General features: G+C 38.6%; 1 protein-coding gene across 1 annotated transcript; it reads right to left on the reverse strand.

The window, feature by feature from the left end:
* Positions 1-3,821: 3,821 nt before the first annotated feature.
* LOC114282167 (putative mitochondrial protein AtMg00860) lies at positions 3,822-4,280 on the reverse strand. Its single transcript, XM_028224812.2, has 2 exons — positions 4,023-4,280; positions 3,822-3,932 (listed from the first exon to the last, which is right to left on the reverse strand). The coding sequence occupies exons 1-2, from the start codon at positions 4,278-4,280 to the stop codon at positions 3,822-3,824; spliced, it is 369 nt and encodes a 122-aa protein (XP_028080613.2).
* Positions 4,281-21,801: the final 17,521 nt, after the last annotated feature.

The following is a 21,801-nucleotide window of genomic DNA, read 5'->3' on the forward strand; positions in this document are numbered from 1 at the left end:
ATGTTAATGTGAACAAGCAAGTGTCAGAATTTGCTATTAGTACAATTTGATCATCCCTTTTATCATGATCTGAACCCATCCCTAAAAGTTTGGGTCATAACTGGCCAGTAATCACTTGATTACTTTCGGCTTCAAACAAACATACAAAGTAATTATAGTAATGGGGCCATAAGCGGAAGTATACAACAAATGAAGAAGTCCATTGAGTTGTGACAATATGAGCAAAATATAGCACAATCACATCATTTACATGCCCATGCAAAAATATAAGCATCAAAGGAAATTTTATACATGTCAATTACATATCCCAAGACCAAAATAGCAAAAACAAAAATAAAGTCATAGCATAAAGGGAGTCAAAGACAAAACTCCATTTTAAAGACACAACTCGACAGGTTCACAAAAATAGCTCCAAAAGATGACTCCAAGGGTAGGCTCTATGTTGCGGATCACCTACATATGCATACATAATATTGAGTGAGCGAAGCTCAATGAGTAATAATACAGTAAAGTAGTGTAAATAGATGATCATAACGTTCTTACAATATCCATAATCATATAAACAGAATGACCATAGGCCCATCATATAAACAGAACGGCCTTAGACCCATTAATATCGAAACGACCTCAGGCCTACATAAGTACAGAACGGCCTAGGGCCCAACATGTAATAGCTTAAACCGAAACATAACGACCTTAGGTCCACATTGCACATGTCATATAATATTAATGAATTTCCTTCATTTCGATCAAATCACAATGTCAACACCATTCACCATTCATGGTTCAAGATATACAATTAAGAACATATATGTACAATATCATTACTCGCAGTGTGTTTGATCTCGCGATGTCTCCTCTACTACACGACCTACACAAACATTTCACACACACATTGATAAATAATTTGTTTCAATTCGTTATCTTTCATAATTCACAACCTTCTTTAATGAGTTTCTAATCATCATTTCACCCCCAAAAGGGTCTAAATAAGGTTGAGAATGCTCTCCAGAGGTCAAGACTACTAACACAAGAAAACATGGTTTTCTCCCATGTCTGGCCGCACGTGTGGACGGTCCAACCGCTCGTGAGAAAGTTCGAGTTGCTCGAGTGCACAGAGCTGTTTGGTCCAGGCTTGGTTCATGGGCCGCTCGTTCGGAGCCCGTGGCCACACGGGCAGTTTGGGCACACCTAGACAGTCCGAAAATGGCACAAAAATGGAAACTTCCCAAACTCATTTCCAACCCCAAATTCATGCAAAACCAACCCAAAAACATGATATACTAGCATGATACAAGTGTAATTTCACTTCAAACATGTCAATCTTGCCTCAACTTTAGATTCATGGTCTCATCTCTTTCTCACATTCATAAATTACATAAACAAGATCAATATACATACAAACATGGTGAATCTTCCAACAAACCTTGGCTGTATGAACCATCTAGGGTTTATTTCATGGATCAATCACAAGAATGAACTCAAATCAAACAAGGATGAGCAGATTAGGGTTCAATCTCATACATTTAGCTCTAGCCATTACATAACTCAAACCCTAGCTGAAAATTCCCAATTTCTTCTTAATTCCATGACAAAGATGAGACATATACAAAGATTTCAAGTAGATTATCATACCTTAGTTCAAATCTAGGGTTTGCCCCTTGAATCTCTTCCAAATCCCTAGCTTTCTTCTCCATTTTTCTCTTACTCACTCTCTAGAGCTCTCAACAAGAATGAAGAACACAAGGCTAAACACACATATATGACTTAAATCATAAATCTTAATTTAATTATTACGAATCGTAATTTTTCAAAATTTCACCATAAGCTCTATAAAATCATGCTAATCACAGATATGAAGTCAGTTTTTGTTTATCGCATCTATAAGGCTTTCAATTTCAGTTCAAAGTTGTAATTGTAATAGATATTCCCACGTTCAACAAATATTATTTCAAATTCACATAATTTAAACTTGAAAATTTATATTAAACACATAATCACATGTATAATTAAGTAGAGTACGGGTTGGGTTATCATAGTCTTTCTCCTTTTAGGAAGTTTGGTCCTCCAAACTTGTTTACCTCAAGTTGAAAACAATTTTGGATATCATTGTCTCATTTCTTCTTTCCATTCCCAAATGGCTTCGTTTCTACGATGTTCCCTCCATTCGACTTTTACCGTTGGAATAGTCTTGTTTCTTAGTTGCTTGAGTTGTCAATCAAGGATTTGGATAGGTTTCTCCTCATAAACCATATCGTCATCTAGCACAATTTGATAATAGTCAATAATATGAGAAGGGTCCCGAAGGTAGCCTCGCAACATTGATATGTGGAACACATTGTGCACTTGCTCTATGCCCAGTGATAAAGCAATCCAATAGGCAACTGGAACCAATCTTTCTAAAATCTAGAATGGCCCTATGTATCGGGCTAACAATTTCCCTTTCTTCCCAAACCTTGTGTGCCCTTTCATTGGGGTGACTTTGACAAAAACTTGATCCCAAGCTTCAAATTCTAAGTCTCTCCTTCTTTGGTTCACGTAGCTCTTTTGTCAACTTTGAGCAGTTTTCAATCTCTGTTGGATAATTTGAATCTTTTCCGTAGTAACTTGCACAATTTCGAGCCCAATCAACGTTCTATCCCCAACTTCGGTCTAACAAACTAGAGTTTGACATTTTCTCCAATACAAAGCTTCATATGGTGCCATTTCGATACTGGAGTGGAAACTGTTGTTATACGCAAATTCTGCCAAAGGTAAATGAGTTTCCCAACTTTCATGGAAATCCAAAGCACATATCCGGAGCATGTGTTCCAACGTTTATATAGTTCTTTCTGATTGTCCATCAGTTTGTGGATGAAATGCGGTACTGAACCTCAATTCCATCCCCAATGCTTTCTGTAAACTTTGCCAAAATCTTGACACAAACTTAGATTCTCTATCTAACACAATGGAAAGCAGAATACCGTGCAATCGAATAATCTCCGCAATGTACACAATAGCAAGTCTATTAACATTATAAACAGTCTTCACAGGCAAAAAGTGAGCAAACGTAGTCAATCTATCCACTATAGCCCATATAATATCCATACCTCGGGGTGTTCGGGGTAAGCTTACAATAAATCCATAGTTATGTGCTCTTATTTCCATTCCGGAATAGGGAGAGGATGAAGTAACCCCGCTGGCCTTTGGTGTTCCGCTTTTACTTGCTGACATTGAAGGCATCTTGAAATGAACTTGGCAATTTCTCTTTTCATATTGGGCCACCAAAAAGCTTTCTTGAGATCTTGGTACATTTTGGTATTTCTAGGATGCATAGCAAATCTGGACTTGTGAGCTTCTTCCAAGGCTCTTCCTTTAATTTCGGGAACATTAAAAACACACAATCTTCCCTTTAATTTCAACACTTGAGCTTCCAAAGAAAATCCAGGTCTTGGCTTTGTTTCCATATCATCATGTACTTTCTTGAGAAATTCATCCTCCAATTGCCTCTGTTTAGTTTCCTCAATAATAGCCGGTTGTGCTGCCATTGCGGCTAACATTCCATCTCATTCATTTAGCACAATTTCCACTTCCATTCTTTCCAAGTCAAGTAATATTTTATTCCGCTCCGTAAGCAAACATGCTAAATTTTCCACTGACTTTCTACTAAGAGCATCCGCTACTGTGTTGGCTTTGCCGGGATGGTAATGAATCTGCAAGTCATAATCTTTGATGAGTTCTAATCACCATCTTTGCCGCATATTACTCTCCTTTTGAGTAAAGAAATATTTGAGGCTCTTGTAGTCGGTGTAGACTTCACATGTTGCTCCATAGAGATAATGTTACCATATTTTCAATGCAAACTCCACTGCAGCTAATTCCAAATCATGTGTAGGGTAATTCTTCTCATGTGGCTTCAATTGTTGAAATGTATACGTAATCACTCTCTTAATCTGCATAAGTACACACCCCAATCCCATATAAATAACAAACCCTTATGTACCTAACGGTAAAGCAAGGACCAGTGCTGTTGTGAGCCTTGCCTTCAATTCTTGAAAGGTGGACCCCCTCTGTTCTGTCCACTCTAATGGAACACCCTTTTGAGTGAACTGGGTAAGTGGCACCGCAATCTTGGAGAAATCTTTAACAAATCTTCGGTAGTAACCTGCTAAAACCATAAAACTGTGTGCTTCTGTAACGTTAGTAGGGGTAGGCAAATTCACAATAGCCTCTATCTTCTGCTGGTCAACAGACACACCATCCTTGTTAATCACATGCCCCAAAAACACAACTTCTGTCATGACCCGGACCCACCCCCAAGGGTTAAGGACATAACCGGCTAGTAATCATGAGATCACCTATGGCCTCAAACCATTTCAGACTTAACTCATCAGAGTAAAGGGGGCAAATGGAAGCAAAATTTAAAACTTTGTCCATAGAGCTGTGATTACATGGCACATCATAACAAACCATATATAGACATTAATAACTCACAACAGAAAACACAGCAACATAAAGTTCTGTACAAACAGGATCATTTAAGTCTAAGTCAACCCAGGAAACTATGTACAACAGATTCAAAGTTTTCGCCAACATGACAAAATATAAATACATAACAAAAGGGTGAAGACGAGTCTCGTACGTGAGACGCAAGGGCTGACTTTTTAAAACCTTGGTTGTTCCACACAAACTTCACTGAGGCTGGGTTTGGACCTCTCTTGGCTCACCTACAAACACATGAATGAGTGTGAGCGAAAGCCCAGTGAATAATATCAATTAAAGAAGATGCATTGGAACAATATACATCGGACAACCTTAGGCCCAATTCATATTTCTATCTAGTATATAAATAGATATGGATCAAGTAACTTCGGTTCCAAACATTTCGGACAGCCTTGGGCCCAATCCATTCATGTCAAACTGGCCTTTGGCCCACTTGTCTTTCATTCATGTCAGACTGGCCTCTGGCCCATTTGTCTTTCATTCATGTCAGACTGGCCTCTGGCCCATTCATACTTTCATTCAGATCATATTGGCCTCTGGTCCATTCATTCTATCATTCAAATCATACTGGCCTCTGGCCCATTTATTCATTTATGTCAGACTGGCCTTCGGCCCATTCATTCATTCTTTCATGTCAAACTGGCCTTTGGCCCATTCATTTGGCATAGCAAACATTGTCCACCAATCAAATCAACAAACTTATAAACTTACATAGAAGTAAGCAATTGGACAACAATATATTTCAGATATCTTTGTCAAGATATTACTCACAGTGATCGGCTGGATGATTTGCCCTAGAGCTCAACCCTACACATTCCATGAACACAAAGGGTCACAAACAATTCAATCCGTTCTTTAATTCACATGTTCCTCTTAAGGCTTTATTAATGCATGCCTAAGAGTACTTAGAAGTGAAAGAGAACGGAAAACGAAACAAAGGATGTATTTTCAAAATTTCAGAAACAGGGGTCCCCGCTCGAGCGGACCCTTGAGGCCTGCAAAAGTACTGGTTATGTCATATTTACGCTCGATCCCGAATTCTGGCGCTCGAGCGGAAGACCTCACTACATGGCTCCCCGCTCGAGTGTGAAATTCCCGTGCTCGAGCGGACGTCCATGTCTGCAAAAATGTTGGGAGCCCGTTTTTCCCGCTCGATCGGCGGTTCCCCCGCTTGAGCGTACATCAAAAATTTTGGGTTTTCCAGGATGGTTCTTGAGCTCAAATTCAACATTCCAACCAACATTTCTTTCATATGATGGCTCAAACTTCATATAAACATGTACTAACATGGTACAAACACCAAATTACAACATTATGAAGCTTAATTCCATGAATCAAACACATGCATGTTCCAAATTGACTCAAACTCATCACCAACACACTAATTTCAAACATTCAAAGCTCACACTTTCATGATTCGCTTATGCATGTGGGAGATACTCATTATCCTCAACTTAATTGGTGAAGAGATGATCAAATACAGGGACCTCAATCAAAAATCAACATGGATTACATACTCTATGCCCAAACATGAAAATTCATAGCAATTTCCTACATGCATGCATACATTGACCTTCAATTCAACATGATCAACTCAATTTCATTTCAATTCTCACTCTTGATTACCCAACTAGCTTGAATACACAATTTACAAACTAAAATCCATGAGTCAGTGGTTGATTACTCACCTAGGAGCCTTAATTCTCACAATTTATGGTAAATTCTTGAGTGTGCCTTCAAGACCACCAAGCTTCTTGAACAAAATTGCACAATTCTCCCCTCTCTCTCTCTATAGCCGGCCTTCTCACCCTCAGAAATGTATAACTCAGATTTTGAGCTCAAAAGAAACAAATGAGAGTGTATATGGCCCTTTAAATAAAATCCCACTAACCAAAATTATAAATATTAAATAATTGGGCACTATATCCTTAATTTTATCTAATTAATTTGATCCGAATCAATTTTGAATTAAATTTCACCGTAGGCTCTAAAGTTTATGCCAATCACAATGGCGCAATCAATTTCGAGTTTCGTAGCCGATAAGGCCTCCAATTTAAATTCTAAAGCAGATAATCAAACAGGTATTCCTACGACGAACAGATAGAAACTCATAACCACATATTTTCACATAATGGCACACAAAATCATATCAAACACATAATCACATTCATAATAAGGACCAATTAGCATAATAAGGAACAGGGTTATCACAACTTCATTCAACCAAAATTCATATTTCTTCAATTTAGCATAGAACTTCTTGTCTCTAAGTGTTTGAAGAATTAATCTCAAGTGCTTTTCATGTTCCTCCCTACTCTTCGAAGAAATAAGAATATCATCAATGAATACTACCACAAAACTCATCCAAATACGGTTTGAAAATCCAATTCATTAAATCCATAAAAGTTGCTGGTGCATTTGTAACCCCAAATGGCAGGACTAAATATTCATAATGATCGTATCTAGTTTAGAAGGTGGTCTTCTCAACATCCTCTACTTTGACTTTCAATTGATGGTCAATTTTAGAAAACACTTTTGCCCCTTGTAATTGGTCAAACAAATCATCAATCCACGGTAGAGGATATCTATTCTTCGCCATTACCTTATTAAGTTCCCAATAATCAATACATAACTAGAGTGTCCCATCTTTTTTTTTTCACAAACAAAACTAGTGCGCCCCATGGCGATGTAGTCGGTCGAATGAACCCCTTGTCAAGCAATTCTTGTTACTGTATTTTCAATTCCTTCATTTCTGCTGGAGACATTTTGTACAGAGTTTTTGAAATCGGTTGAGTACCCGACACAATATCAATAACAAATTTAATCTCACGGTTCATTAAGTCTCCTAGCAATTCCTTAAGAAATACATCCGGAAACTCACTAACAATTGGGATATTTTCAACACTCGCATCGGTTGTCTCTACATACAAAATGCTACACAAATAACCCTTAAAACCCTTCTGAAGTAGCTTGCAAGCTTTCATAGCTGATATCAAATAGGATGGAGGGACTACCCCATGTCCCACAAAAGTAAACTAATCTTGTCTTGACACAAAATCGATGGTTGCATGATACTTAGTTAACCAATCCATTCCCAAAATTAAATCAAAGTGTACCATATGAAATTAGAACATAATAGGATATCCCCAAGAAAAAGGTCACATACAGGATACATAGAAGTACATAACATATAGTCCCTAAGTGGCAAGGACACACATAATTCAACAGTTCCATAGTTCTATTCAAATGAGGAACAAATGTTTTTGAAACAAAGGAATGAGTGGAACTCGAATCAAGTAACACATGAGTAGGTTGACCATTGACAGAGAGTGTACCTGAAACCACAACATCTTAATTCCAGACATCACCTAGAACAAGAGCAAAGACTCTCCTTTGCCTAACATTGTCTCTAGAAGTAGTTGGTCTTGCTGGGGTCCTTGTTATAGGAGTGGAACTGATTGAACTAGCAATTGGCTTATTCCCTTTTTGTCACCCAAACATAGGGCAATCTCTCATTATATGTCCCGTCTTCCCACACTTGAAGCAAACTCCTGCTGCTTGATAGCAAACCCCTCGATGCTTCTTTGCACACTCTAAGCAAGTTGGTGCTGAATCACGGGTAGAACCTGAAGTGCTAGAAGGTTCCAAATTTTGCTTCTTGTTTTGTGAGGACACCAAAGTGCTGGAAGATTTCCCACACTTTCCTATATCGATGCACTATGGGAAGTACTTCTCGTAGAAGATTTCTAAAAATTGAGCCCAATCTATCCCTTGATGTTCATCTCGAACAAGCATGCACCAACGATGTGCTTCATCCTCGAGTGTAAAAGCAGCAAGCAAGACTTTTTGTGCCTCGTGCATGGGAAGACTTCAAACAGTTTTTCTATGCCAAGCACCCAAGCCTTCACCTTTAGTGGATCAATTCCTCATTTGAACGATGGAGGTTTCATCATTTTAAATTCTTTTGTGAGAGTAATAGTTAGGTCGTCTGCTTGGTGGTCTTGCACTACAGTGGTGGCACAGGCGTTGGTGGCGGTGGTGGTTGCTGCTACTGTTGTTGTTGTTGCAAAAGCCACTTCCATGTCCGTAATCATTGCCTCCATTCTATCAAGTCGTAAGGAGGTTGAATCCTCCCCATCTTCTGCCCTTGTTCTCATCATGATCTAGAGGAACATACACTATAACTTTCACAAATAATATGTACACAAGTCATATTTGCAAATGCACATTTTCATGTCATACCTGATTATGAATGCATTATGGATGCAACTTAAACCCTTTTCTAGATTTGTTATTGCTCACATGGACTCGTGTGTGGGATATTAACTCGTGCTCTGATACCACTCTGTCATAACCCGAACCTGTCCCTTAAAGTTTGGGTCATAACTGGCCAGTAATCACTTGATTACTTTTGGCCTCAAACAAACATACATCGTAATTATAGTAGAAGGGCCATAAGCAGAAGTGTACAACAAATGAAGAAGTCCATTGAGCTGTGCCAATATGAGCAAAACATAACACAATCACATCATTTACATGCCCATGCAAAAATATAAGTATCAAAGGAAATTTTATACGTGCCGATTACATATCCCAAGACCAAATTAGCAAAAACAAAAATAAAGTCATAGCATAAAGGGAGTTAAAGAAAAAACCCCATCTCGGAGGCATAACTTGACAGGTTCACAAAAATAGCTCCTGAAGTTGACTCTAATGGTCGACTCCATGCAGCAGATCACCTACATTGCATGCATAATATTGGATGAGTGAAGCCCAATGAGTAATAATATAATAAAACAATGTAAATAGATGATCATAAGGTTCTCACAATATCCATAATCATATTTTAGACACCCCATTTTTAACCGTCCTCAAGACTTGGACGTCATCACTTGTGCATTCGATGATTGTGTATGTTTGTGTTCGTTTTGAGCGCCCGAAGTCCTCGGCGGACTGTCCTGTCTTGGAGCCTTTAAACCTTATTCTTTATGTGCCTTGTTTTGGACCAAAACTTGGTGTCTGGACCTCTTGGTGACCTGTCGGCCACCACCCAAGGCTGTCGGCCATGGGATGTTTTTGTGGGCCATGGTGGTGGCCGGTCGACTATCGGTGGTGGCTGGTCGGCTATCAATGGTGGCCGATGGCCACCAGTGCCTTTTTCTAGATATTTATTGACAGCTGTGCCAGCTGTTGCACACTGAGCTACATCTCCATACACGTGTATGGTGAGATGTTTCTAAGCTTGAGGGGTGTTTTTCTATAAATGGGAGGGGGGGTTCCTCCCCCGTTTTGGAAGGTTAGAAAAATTAGAGCAAAAACATCTCTCTCTCTCTCTAGCTTTCTCTTTCTCTCTCTCTCTCTCTCTCTTGATATTTTGTACACATTTGCTCACAAGTCCTTAGCTTTTGCATACCAACCCTTAACCGAATACTCTCACCTTTGGGCTGAGATTACTTGGAGTCTTGTTTGAGCTCTAGAAGCTGGTTTGAGCTTGAATTATTGGCTACTTTGTGCTTTGCTTCAAAGGTATAACACTTACCTTATTTATACTTGTTTTGTATCTTGGTTTTGCCATCTATTTCAACTGCTTTTGGGCTGATTTTGAACTGTCAAAACTCTATTTTGTGACTTAAAAGTGTTGGTTTGAAGTCTCTTTGAGTTAGGGGGTGGTCCACTCTTCTTGCTCCTTTGTTTGTTAAGCTTTTGTACCATTTTTCATCACTTTTAAACCAACTTTTTTGGGCCTTTTAACCACTGAATTTCAGAGGTTTTTCAGTAGTAAAAACCTTGTTTTGAAGTCCAAAATTTGAGGGGTTAGCCTCCCCTCCTTGTGTCTTGTTTGCATGCCTAGTTAGCCTTACATGTTAACTTATTATTTTAGCTTTTTGTGGCTTAAGTCCAGCATGTTTTAAGCTCTATTTTGACATATTTTGGCTCTTTTTTGGGCTGGTTAATTTATTTGAGTCTTGTATTGCATAGTTGTAGTGTAATTTCCTTCATTAGCTTGATATTTTAATGCTTTAATCATCATTGTTTTGAGTTAATAGCATGTTTTAGTGTTGTTTTTTACTTCATTTCAGCCCTATAAGCTCTATAATCTCCCTCCATTCTTCACTCTTTTGTTTTCTTTGAAAGTGGTTTCAAACCACTTGTTGGCCTAAGTGTGAAATAGAGGTGTTGCACCTAATGGTTTAATCCCTTAGGGGATTCATTACCAACAGTGTAATGCCTCTTTCATGCCCAAAGCAACTTGTTGTTTAAGTCATCTTTCCATTAGAGGACACTTACTAATGGACAGATCAATTAAAGAATGGCTTTGATAATTAAAATGAGTAAACAAAATTGGACAAGTAAAAGAGGCAAGATAAGCATCATTTGTGTTGCATTGCATGTGTTCAAATCGGACGTTAGTTTGAACACAAGGGAAATAAGACATTTCATACTCAAAAGTGATGACACGTGCTATTTTCCTTGGTCTCCATTGCCCTTGATCATGCATGATAGGGTGATGGTCCTTTGGTCTCATTTTGCATTTATTGAACTTGCATAATTGGTTTCACAAACCATCATGCAATGAAATTGCTTGATTGATGGTTTGTAAACCCAAATTTTGTCCCTCCTTTGATCTCCCCATGAAAAGGAGAGGCAAAGTGTGTAAAGAATCTGTGAGAATACACTGTTTTGCTCTATCTGCTCTCTGTTGCAGGAAAAAGAGGAGTTCATGTCATCAGTGGCCGACCGGCCACCACTAGCAGCCGACCGGCCACCAGTGGTAGTCGACCAGCCACCATTGGTAGCCGACAGACCCCCTGTTGACCACCAATGCAATTTGCACAGTGTGTTCCTGAGGTGGAGCAGAGGTATTCTGGAAGTTGGCAGAATTTTTGGTGTTCAAATGTGCAAGCAGAGGCTCGCAGCGGCAAAACGGTGCCTTTTCGGGTGGAGAAACCGAGCATGCATGCATCTTTTGTTTCCCGAGGCCGTTTAGTTAACTTGTCTAGTTAATTAGTTGATTAATTTGTGTTGTAATTAATTAGCTTTGTTGTTTTCTAATTAATTAGTTAAGTACCTAGCTAGTTAGTTTATTTGTAATATTTAATTAGCTTAGAATAGTTAATTAGTCTCAAGTGTTGTAATAATTAGCTTAATTAGCGTATCTAGTTGGTTAGCTTATTCATTCAGACCCTCCTTCACAAGGACATAATGTTGTAATAAGTGTGCATGTGTGTGTATATGTCTTCCAACCCCGTGTCTTTCTCCCTTTTATTTAATCGCTTTCGATGGTTAGATTAGGGACATTTTCAATTAGCATACCTTATGCTTGCATGATTGCATCCATTCATTTGTCTTGCATGCACCGAGGCTCGGCGCATCATTCAAACTGCATTGTTATTTCAATATCTTATTTGAAATACATGTTTAAATCGCATGCTGTTCAAATCGATTCATATACCCTATTAGTAGTCGAGCCTATTAATTGCATTACTGCATGCGTTGCATTAGGCATCTTGTATAGTTAGGATCATGCATCTTTCTAACTGGTTTTTGTTTTGGCTTGGAGTACTCGGTAAACTTTTACGCTTTAGTATACTTGCATGAGTGTGATTGCCATGTTGCCATGATTAGCATGCTTGCCATGAGGCTATGTGCTTAAATGTTAAACTGCATGAATGCCTATGGCTGAAGGCTTGTTGTTTGAATTGGAAGATTTAACGAATGTAAGTTTTAAGCCCACTTTGTTAAGTGGCAAATCATGTTTTAAGCCCACTATGTTTGGTGGCAAATCCGCATCTTTAAGCCTACTTGAGGGCGACAAATTCAAACTATTTTCACAAACAAACATGAGTTGAATTGTTCCGAATTGAGCAAACTAGTCTATACTTGCTTGTGCGCATCACATAGTAAAGCTAGTTTAATAATCAGAATAAGAACACATAATATTTATAAAAGCTCATATCATGATTAGTAGAGGCCGATCTTTGATCGGGTGAGTGGGGGTGCTCATTTCATGACCTTGCCCCTTCGTGCCTAAGTTCCCGAGCCGAGACAACTTTAGTGATGGCAGACACGTGGCCTTCGGCACGAGTTAGGGTTTCCTAAATTTTCCTAAAAATAAAATATTTAGGTGGCGACTCCGTATCTGGCAAAGCAGTCTAATTTTGGAACTTTTTGATTCAAAATCAATTTTCCAAAACGATTTGCCGGATTTGGACTCTTTTGTGTTTATCAGTTTCACATTGCACTTGTGAGACTAGATTCAAAACTGCGGGAGTCCGAATTGTGAGGCCTTTCTTTTCAAACCTTTTTGAAAGGCGAGGCACGAGAAAAAGGTGAGCCCACATATAAACAGAACGGCCTTAGTCCCATCATATAAACAGAATGGCCTTAGGCCCATTAATATTAGAATGGCCTCAGGCCCACATAAGTACAGAACGGCCTCAGGCCCATTAGTATCAGAATGGCCTCAGGCCTACATAAGTACAGAACGGCGTTGGGCCCAATCATATATCAAAACGGCTTCAGGCCCAATCACATATCAAAACAGCCTCGTGCCCAATCACATATCAAAATGGCCTCAGGCCCAATCATATATCAAAACGGCCTCAGGCCTAATCATATATCAAAATGGCTTGGGGCCCACCATGTCATAGCTTAAACGGAAATAGAAAGATCTTAGGTCCACATTGCACATGTCATATAATGGCCCCGTTTCATGTAGTTGTTAAAACATATTATAGATTATAGCTTAACAGATTATAGATTATGACTTTAATCAGAAGCTGTTAATCTGTTTGGTGTAACTGTTGGATTATAGATCTAAGTTGTTGAGCAGTGTTTGTTAAATAAGCTGTGAAGTAGCTTCTTCAATTAACTTTTATTTTTTGTTATTCACTACTTGTCTGCATTTCTCATAAATAATAATAATAATAATAATCTATAGTCCATTTGGGTCTTTTTCTATTTTTAAAAAAATCTAAGAATATAACTGTAAATTAACATGTCTACAGCATAAGTTGATAATCAGAAGCAAGGGGTGAGCAGCTTCTCAGAATTAGCTTTTTTGAGTTAAAATAAGTTGTTAGAATCAGAAGCTGTTTGAAATAAGTTTTACCAAATTGCCCAAAATAACTTTTTCAAAGCTAAAAGCTATAAGTTGTCTCAAAAAAGCCTAAACAAACACCCCCAATATTAATGAAGTTCCTTTATTTCGATCAAATCACAATGTCAGCACCATCCACTATTCATGGTTCGAGGTACACAATTAAGAACATATGTGTATAATATTATTACTCACAGTGTGTTTGATCTCACGGCATCTCCTCTGCCACACGACCTACATAAACATTTTACATACACATTCGACAAATCATTTGTTTCAATTCGTACTCTTATCTTTCATAATTCATAACCTTCTTTAATGAGTTTCTAATCATCATTTCACTCCCAAAAGGGTTTAAATAAGGTTGAGAATGCGTTCCGGAGGTCGGGAGTGCCAACATAAGAAAATAGGGTTTTCTCTCCTGCTTGGCCACACGTGCGGCCGGTCGAACCACTCGAGTGGTCTGGCTCCGCTCGTGCGGAAGCTCAAGCAGCTCGAGTGCACAGAGCGGTTTGGTCTAGGCTTGGTTTGTAGACCGCTCGTGTGGAGCCCATGGCTGCAAGAGTGGTATGGGTACACCTAGGCAGTCTGAAAATGGCACAAAAATGCAAACTTCCCAAACTCATTTCCAACCCCAAATTTAGGCAAAACCAACCCAAAAACATGATATACTACCATGATACAAGTGTAATTCACTTCAAACATGTTAATCTTGCCTTAACTTTAGATACGTGGTCTCATGTCTTTCTCATATTCATAAATTACATAAACAAGTTAAATATACATACAAACATGGATGGGTTTTCGAAGTACAATCAGGTCATGATTGCACCAGAAGATAGGAAAAAAAAACATCTTTTACCACGCCATGGGATATCTACTGCTATAGAGGCATGTCATTTGGATTGAAAAATGTCAGGGCTACTTAATAAAGGGCTGCTACCACACTACTGCATGATACGATTCACAAAGAGGTAGAGGTGTATGTGGATAATATGATCGTCAAGTTCAAAGAAAAAGAGATTCATTGCACTGGATTGAAGAAATTCTTTGAGAGGATCCACGAGAACAAATTATGGCTAAATCCACAGAAATGTATGTTTGGAGTAATAGTTGGAAACATGTAAGGGGGATAGAAATAGATCCTTCCAAAATCAAAGCTATCCTAGAAATGTCTCCACTAAGGACTGAAAAGGAGGTGAGAAGCTTTCTAGGAAAAGTGCAATTCATAAGTTGATTCATTGCAAAATTGATATTGACTTGTGAACCACTATTCAAGCTTTTGAAGAAAAGGACCAAGTTCCATTGGAATTAGAGATGTCAATTTGCCTTCAGGCAGATCAAGTATTATTTTCAAACTCTGCCAGTATTGTCACCACCAAAACCTGGGAAACCATGATCTTGTATCTATCAGTGACAGATTTGACCATGGGTTGTGTTAGCGCAAGAGTCAAAAGCAAAGGCAGAAAGAGTTATCTACTACTTCAGCAAAAAGATGTTAGACTATGAGGCCTGGTACACACCATTATAAAAGACCTATCTCACGTTAGTATAGGCCACTAGAAAGATACGACATTACTTGTTCGCTCACTCAGTGGTGTTTGTTTTAAGATGGGACCCTATCAAATATCTCTTTGAGAAACCAGCATTAACCGGTAGGCTAGTACGTTGGTTGTTACTTTTGGCTAAGTTTGACTTGAAGCACATAACTAGAAAATCAGTGAAATCCAAAGTACTGGCAGAATTCCTAGCAGATCAACCAATCAGTGGAGAAAGTAACTCATAATTCGTATTCCTAAATAAGTAGATCATGCAAATAATGGAAGTGACCTGGAAGTTATATTTCAACGGAGCTTTGAACCAAATCGGCTATGGGATAGTGGTCCTTCTCATTGCCCCTGATCAATCCCACGTGCGTTTATCCTTCAAGCTTTGTTTTGAAGTTCCAAACAACTAGGAAGAGTATGAAACATGTATTGATGGACTAGAAACAATCCTTGAACTAGGGGCAAGGTAATGGATGTTGTCGGTGATTCAAACTTGGTAATCTCACAAGCCAGAGGAGATTGAAAAGTCAAAGAAGAAATGATGAAAGTATATCACTAGTCTCTAGATTGTTTGCTTCCCAGATTTGAAACAGTCACATTCTCCCATATGTTAAGAGAAAACAATCGATTTACTAATTTGACTATTTTGGCTTCTATGGTCGATATCCTAGAAAGCGCCAAAGTGAGGCCTATCATCATAGAGTAAAGATATGTAACCGCTTACTAGTTGATCGGTGTAGTGGAAGAAGCCCAAGATGGGCATCCTTGGTATTATGACACCTGGAACTTCATAGAAAATGAGATCTATCCACAAGGAGCAATAGGGAAAGACAAGAGAGCCATTCAATGTCTAGCCACTCAATATATCCTATATGGAGGAAAACTATACAAAATAGGCCATCTGGGGATGCACAAATTGTTCATTGATGCAAAAGAAGGGGAAAGGATCATGGAATTAGTACATGGAAAAGAGTGTGAAGCTTGTGTAAATGGGGTTATGCTAGCAAGGAAGATTCTTCGACAAGGGTTCTATTGGTCCACCATGGAAAGTGGCTACGTACAGTTTGTTAGGAGGTGTCATAAATGCCAAGTTCTTGCTAAGCTCATGAATGCACCACCTTCGTAGCTACACAACTTGACTTTACCTTGGCCTTTCTCATTTTGGGGCATTGATGTAAATGGAGAAGTCACACCAAAGGGATCGAATGGACATGAGTACATACTGGTGGCCATTGACTACTTCACTAAGTGGGTCGAAACAACGTCATTCTCAGTACTCAAAGCCTCACACGTGGCCAAATTCAGCAGAAACAACAAATATGCGGTGCCAAATGAGGTAGTGTCCGATCATGATTCATACTTCAAAAGGGAGGCAGCTGATTTGCTCGAAAAATATGGTGTGACTTTCTACAAGTCATCACCATACTGACCAAAAACTAATGGGGCTGTTGAAGCTACGAACAAGAACATCAAATCCATTTTACGAAAGACGGTCAATACATACAAGGATTAGCCAGATAAGCTGCCATTTGCATTGTGGAGATATCTGTAACGCCCCAAAAATTTAAGCATAAAGAAAGTACAATAACCATGGCTCCTTATGGTAAAACTGGAATAATTTCCCAACGTTTACATTACATGATCATGAGGTTTGTACAAAATAGTTCCACATGTGAGTATACATTCAATGATCTCTAGTACATGAATCTATAGCATGTAGAACATCAAATCAAAAAATAAATAAATGCCCTCAAGGGCTTACAAATTCCAAGGCTTAAGCTTGGTTACACAAAAATGGTTTCTCAAACCCATACAGTTATAGCCCTTGGCTAGCAAAATATACCACAACAAAAATAAGAGCCAAATGCTCTCAATAAATACGTCCCCACCCTAATTTGGCAGAATCGTCATGTCCTTTCCTGCACCAAAATCCCATAGCGGTGAGCACAAGGTCCAGTAGGAACTTCTTAACAAAGTATATACATTTTATACAAGCTTAACAAAATGAAATGCACATGCTATGCTATGCTTCTTGAAAGAAAATCACATTTTCATCCTTTGAAAACCATCATGCTCAATGACAACTTGAAATCTCAACAATTTAAAACAATTATCAATTTAGTTCAAGGGGCGGTAAATACGACTCAAGTAATCCGTAGGTGTCTGCAAGTAGGCATAACTAGTACTACCAAAAATCCACTTCTCATATTTCATGAAATTCATCATTTATATATATAGAGATGAGAAATTCTCCAATCACTTATGCATTTTGGCACAAAAGGATAATATAATAACAATGTCATCCATGAGTTCTCAATAACCTTTCAAAACCCCAAAATCTCTAGGTTTTCTCATCACAACTATGCACACTCAAATCATTTGAAAGGGTTTCTTCAAAAATGTTCTTTCTCTCAATCAATGTAGTTCAAAATTCTCAAGGAATTATTATTAGTTATTATTATTAAAAAAAAGAAAAAGAAACTAGGAGGAAAACCACTTTCAAACCATCCACATTCTTGAGCTAACAATCAAGTTTCAAAGTTATCAAAAGGGATTTCAAAAATCAACTAAATCTTGCAAAAACATATATATAATTCTAAGAAGATCCCTACCTCAAGTTTGAAGAAGAAATGAGATGGAACCACCAAAATCAACGATATTGAAACTCAATCTCCACCGCACAGAATGAAGCCCTCGCTTAGCTCTCCAAGATTTGTGAAGGATGTAGGCTCAAAATTCCAATGGATTGGAAGAGATCAAGAGTTTATGGTGTTTGGTGGAGGTTTTAGATAAAAGGGAGAGGAAATGGTGTTTTTAGGGAGAGAGAGAGAGAGTGTAAAAAGTGAGATGCACACAGCCCAAAAAAAGAGAAAAAGTAAATTTTTCAGACTCAATCGACTCCTGCACATGAGGCACCCATTCCCAAACGTGCGTCGACCTCCCCCGCACGTGTGACGCTCCCTCTCTACACCTCTCTCTGCACCTACATGTAATGCAGAATGTGCCAGGACAACACCCCTCTTCACCGCACGTGCATCCCAAACCCCCGCACGTGTGGTTCATCCTCCCAGCCTGCAATTAGCCCAGCACTACTCGAGACACCTTGGGTCCGACCTCGTACCATCCGAAACGTGTGAAACTTGACATAGAATTAAACAAGGACAAGGATTTTGAGAAAGGCTTTCAAATACAATAACCCAAACTATTAATCAAGGCTCCTAGTTAGGCCTGACACTCTAACGAAAGTAAATCCAACATAACTCAAGAGGACAATGTGAATTACGTACCAGGTCATCACAATATCATACACCAATTAGAAATTTATCTGGGGCAACTCCTTATTTCTTAGTCTGTGGAATGGCAGTAGTCTTATGTATTGAGATTGAGCTTGCTTCACTATGACTGTTAGCTGAATGCCAAATTGAGAAAAGTAAATGGTAAAAGAGTAGATTTGAGGAACTGATGCTTTTTGATGAGAGGAGGCTCTAGGCATTGTACGATGTCCAAGGTTACCAACAAAAAGTTGCCCGGGCATTCAACAAGAAGGTAAAGGCTAAAAATCTGAAAGATGGGGATCTAATACTTAAAAAAAAGACTGAGCTTCGATGCGTGACCCAAGACCAAAATTCAGGCCAAACTGGGTAGGGCCATATATTATCAAGAAAATCATGACAAGGGGTGCAATCGTATTGATGGATCTGGATGGGTTAGAATTTACACAACCTGCTAACTTGGATAAACTAAAGAAGTATTACCCTTGAGAGAGCTTGTTAGGTTGAGAACCCAAAAGGGCGACCTAAGCAAAAATTAGAGCATACAAAAAGAGGGGAAAAAAAAAATGGAATCTTGCAAGGTTAAAAACTTGAAAAGGAAACCTTGGCAAAAGTTAGAGCACAAAAGAAGAGAGTTAACACCCAAGTGAACCTTAAACTAAACTACGAATGGCCTGATTTCTATCCTCAAGATACATAGGCATCTTCACACTAAAGTTCGACCCTAACTCATCTAGATTCCATCATCTGGTCAGTATCAGTCATCTGCATCTAGCATTGGATTTTTAATTATTAGTGGATTTTTAGTTGTACATCTCATGGATTCAATTGTATGAATGTTTAATTAGTGAGTTTGCAAAATTATACTTTAAGTTGTTTTTAAATAAAAAGAGTGAGTGATTTGCTTTCATTTGTGATTGATCAATTTCATAAATTTTGAAAATAAAGGAATAGAACTTCATTGCATTGTTCTATTGATAATAATTTCAAACATAACAGATAAAAACAAAATTGAGTAATTCCCATTCAACAAAGGTTTGGAAATGCTATAAACAAAAAGTGGAAATAAAGAAATTCCAAACCCAAAGGCTATTGGTGGATTTATTCTCTTAAAAGTGTGAAGATGCTTGTGGGTCAAGTCAGAGTCACTCAGTCTTTATTCTCTTAAAAGCTCTCTTTTTTTTTTTTTTTTTTTTGTGTCTTGACCCACTGAACCTTGCGCTCTAGCCATTGAATGTGTGCTCTTGATAGCTTGCAACTGGAACGCTCTTCTGGCATCATAAGTGTCCTGTCTTGCCAAGCCTTGGCATTTTCCTTCAAGTGAAACCCAAAGGCTACTTGCTCGTGCCCAAATTGCCACAAAGTCTGATGAGGAAAGTAGGTCATGTAAGTCAACTCTACTACCTCTACGCTGAAAAATGGGAGAAAAGAGAGAAAAAGTAAAGAGAGGTGTGAGATAAGGGAAAAAGTAGCCTGGGTGTGCAAAAACAGAAAAAGAGAGATAAACAAATAGAGACGTGAAAGATGAGAAACTGAGTGAGGGGGTAGAGCCAAAAGTAGTAAACGGACTACCAACAAAATCTATAGCCTTGTCCTCCTGCACTACATCCAAACCTAGTAAAGTTTCAGTCAGGACTAGCCCAACAAAGATTTTCCCATCCTTAATATATGAGCCACATCCACCAAAGTAGGGCTCGCTATCACGCTATTTGACACTATCAAGAATCGGGCAGGCAAGTAGATACATAAGCAGTTCCCCTACACTTGAAACTTCTGATCACTCCAATCTCTTCTACTACTAAACCTGCCGATCAAAGTGATGACGGATAGCTCACCATTTCGGATGCAAACCTTAACTTCACTAGGAAGCAACCCACAGATCTCTCTAAGCAACTTGGGATAACCTACCAAGGGAGTTGGCCACACAAATCAGACCTTGGAGAACACTCGAGCAGATCCCAAAACTCCTCAAAAGTAGAGCAAAGTTCTTGATGGTCGAACCAAAATACATGATGCTCAAGTCCTAAGACCGAGCCATTGCACACAACCAAAAAAAAAAAAAAAAAAAAAGGCAAGTCAACGTTCAACCAGCAAAGAGGAAATATGGATTTCAATCTGTAGCTACAAAAGTTGGCTTGCTCAGTGCCAGTTTATGCCATTCACCCAAGTTACCAAACTGTTCTAGGAAGACATGATCGAAAACTAAAGACAAAAAGTAAGGTTTCGAGTCAAAGATTGATTCGAAGAGAGTTATGAAACCTTCATGCAAAGTGGGGCATCTATAGGTCAAAACAAAGAAACAACGGCTTAGGAAGGTGAAACCCTAAAACCTGAACATTTTGTGCACACACCATGTGCTGACAAGGCAGCTTGGCTTATTTGCTTCGTGGCACAACGCACAACATTTTGGAGACAATGGGGGTATTCCAGCATTAGTGTTAGAGTCATGTTGGTTTGTTAGGTTGTTTGTACAACATTTTCAAGTTGTAATTTTGTTTTATTATTTTTCAAGGGTCATTGTCAAATACAACAGTCAAGCACACGATTCGATAAAATAAAATTGGAAGAATGGACAAAAACTAGAATTCATTGCATACACTATAATTTTAAACTGTACAGGAGCCTTTAAAAAGTGAGACATCCCTCAATCACCCTATACAACGTTTTCTAAAAATAAATAAAAATAAAAATAAAGAAATAAAAACAATAAATTGAAAAGTAACAAATACTAAGAAAGTGAAAGATGAACCCTTAGGCCGCCCTCCTTCTTCTTGCGTGACGCAATCGTGAAGCTTGAAAGCGTCAAGTGGACGATGATGATATGTCAGAACTAGTGACGATAGAAGAAGGTTTGCTATCATCATCATCATCATCAATGATGATCATGGGAGGTGTAGAAAAGGCAATGAAGAAATCACCAAGACCTGTTAAACACCAAATTATCAGAAGATGGAATCCAAAAAAATAATAAAAATATAAATAATAAGAACAACCTAATTATGAACATATGAGTCATAATCATCTGCATGAAGGTGAAGCCATTTGATCCAATCAGGATCAATAAGCTCATCTGAGGACAAGGGAGGCGCATTTCTGTCAGCCATGATAAAATCATGAGCGGATCTGGAAAAGTAAGAGAAACAATCAACAAATTAGGGCATATCCATCATCAATAGCACAAAAAATGGGAAAGGGATGGGAAATTAGTTAATATGGCATTGTACTAAAAGCACTTAAAGGAAGATGAAAAGCTGGCAAACCTAGAGAAAATAATGGAGAATATTGGAGAATAGTCAAGAAATGGTTGGGACCGAAAATTGCTTGGTGGAAACAAAACGCGCAATGTACAGAATCCGACAAGTCAAATGAAAGACCAGGCCTCAGGTAATGATGGAGCACC

Source organism: Camellia sinensis, chromosome 10, assembly GCF_055761805.1.
Source record: "Camellia sinensis isolate YWXY chromosome 10, ASM5576180v1, whole genome shotgun sequence".
NCBI classification, from domain to species: Eukaryota; Viridiplantae; Streptophyta; class Magnoliopsida; order Ericales; family Theaceae; genus Camellia; species Camellia sinensis.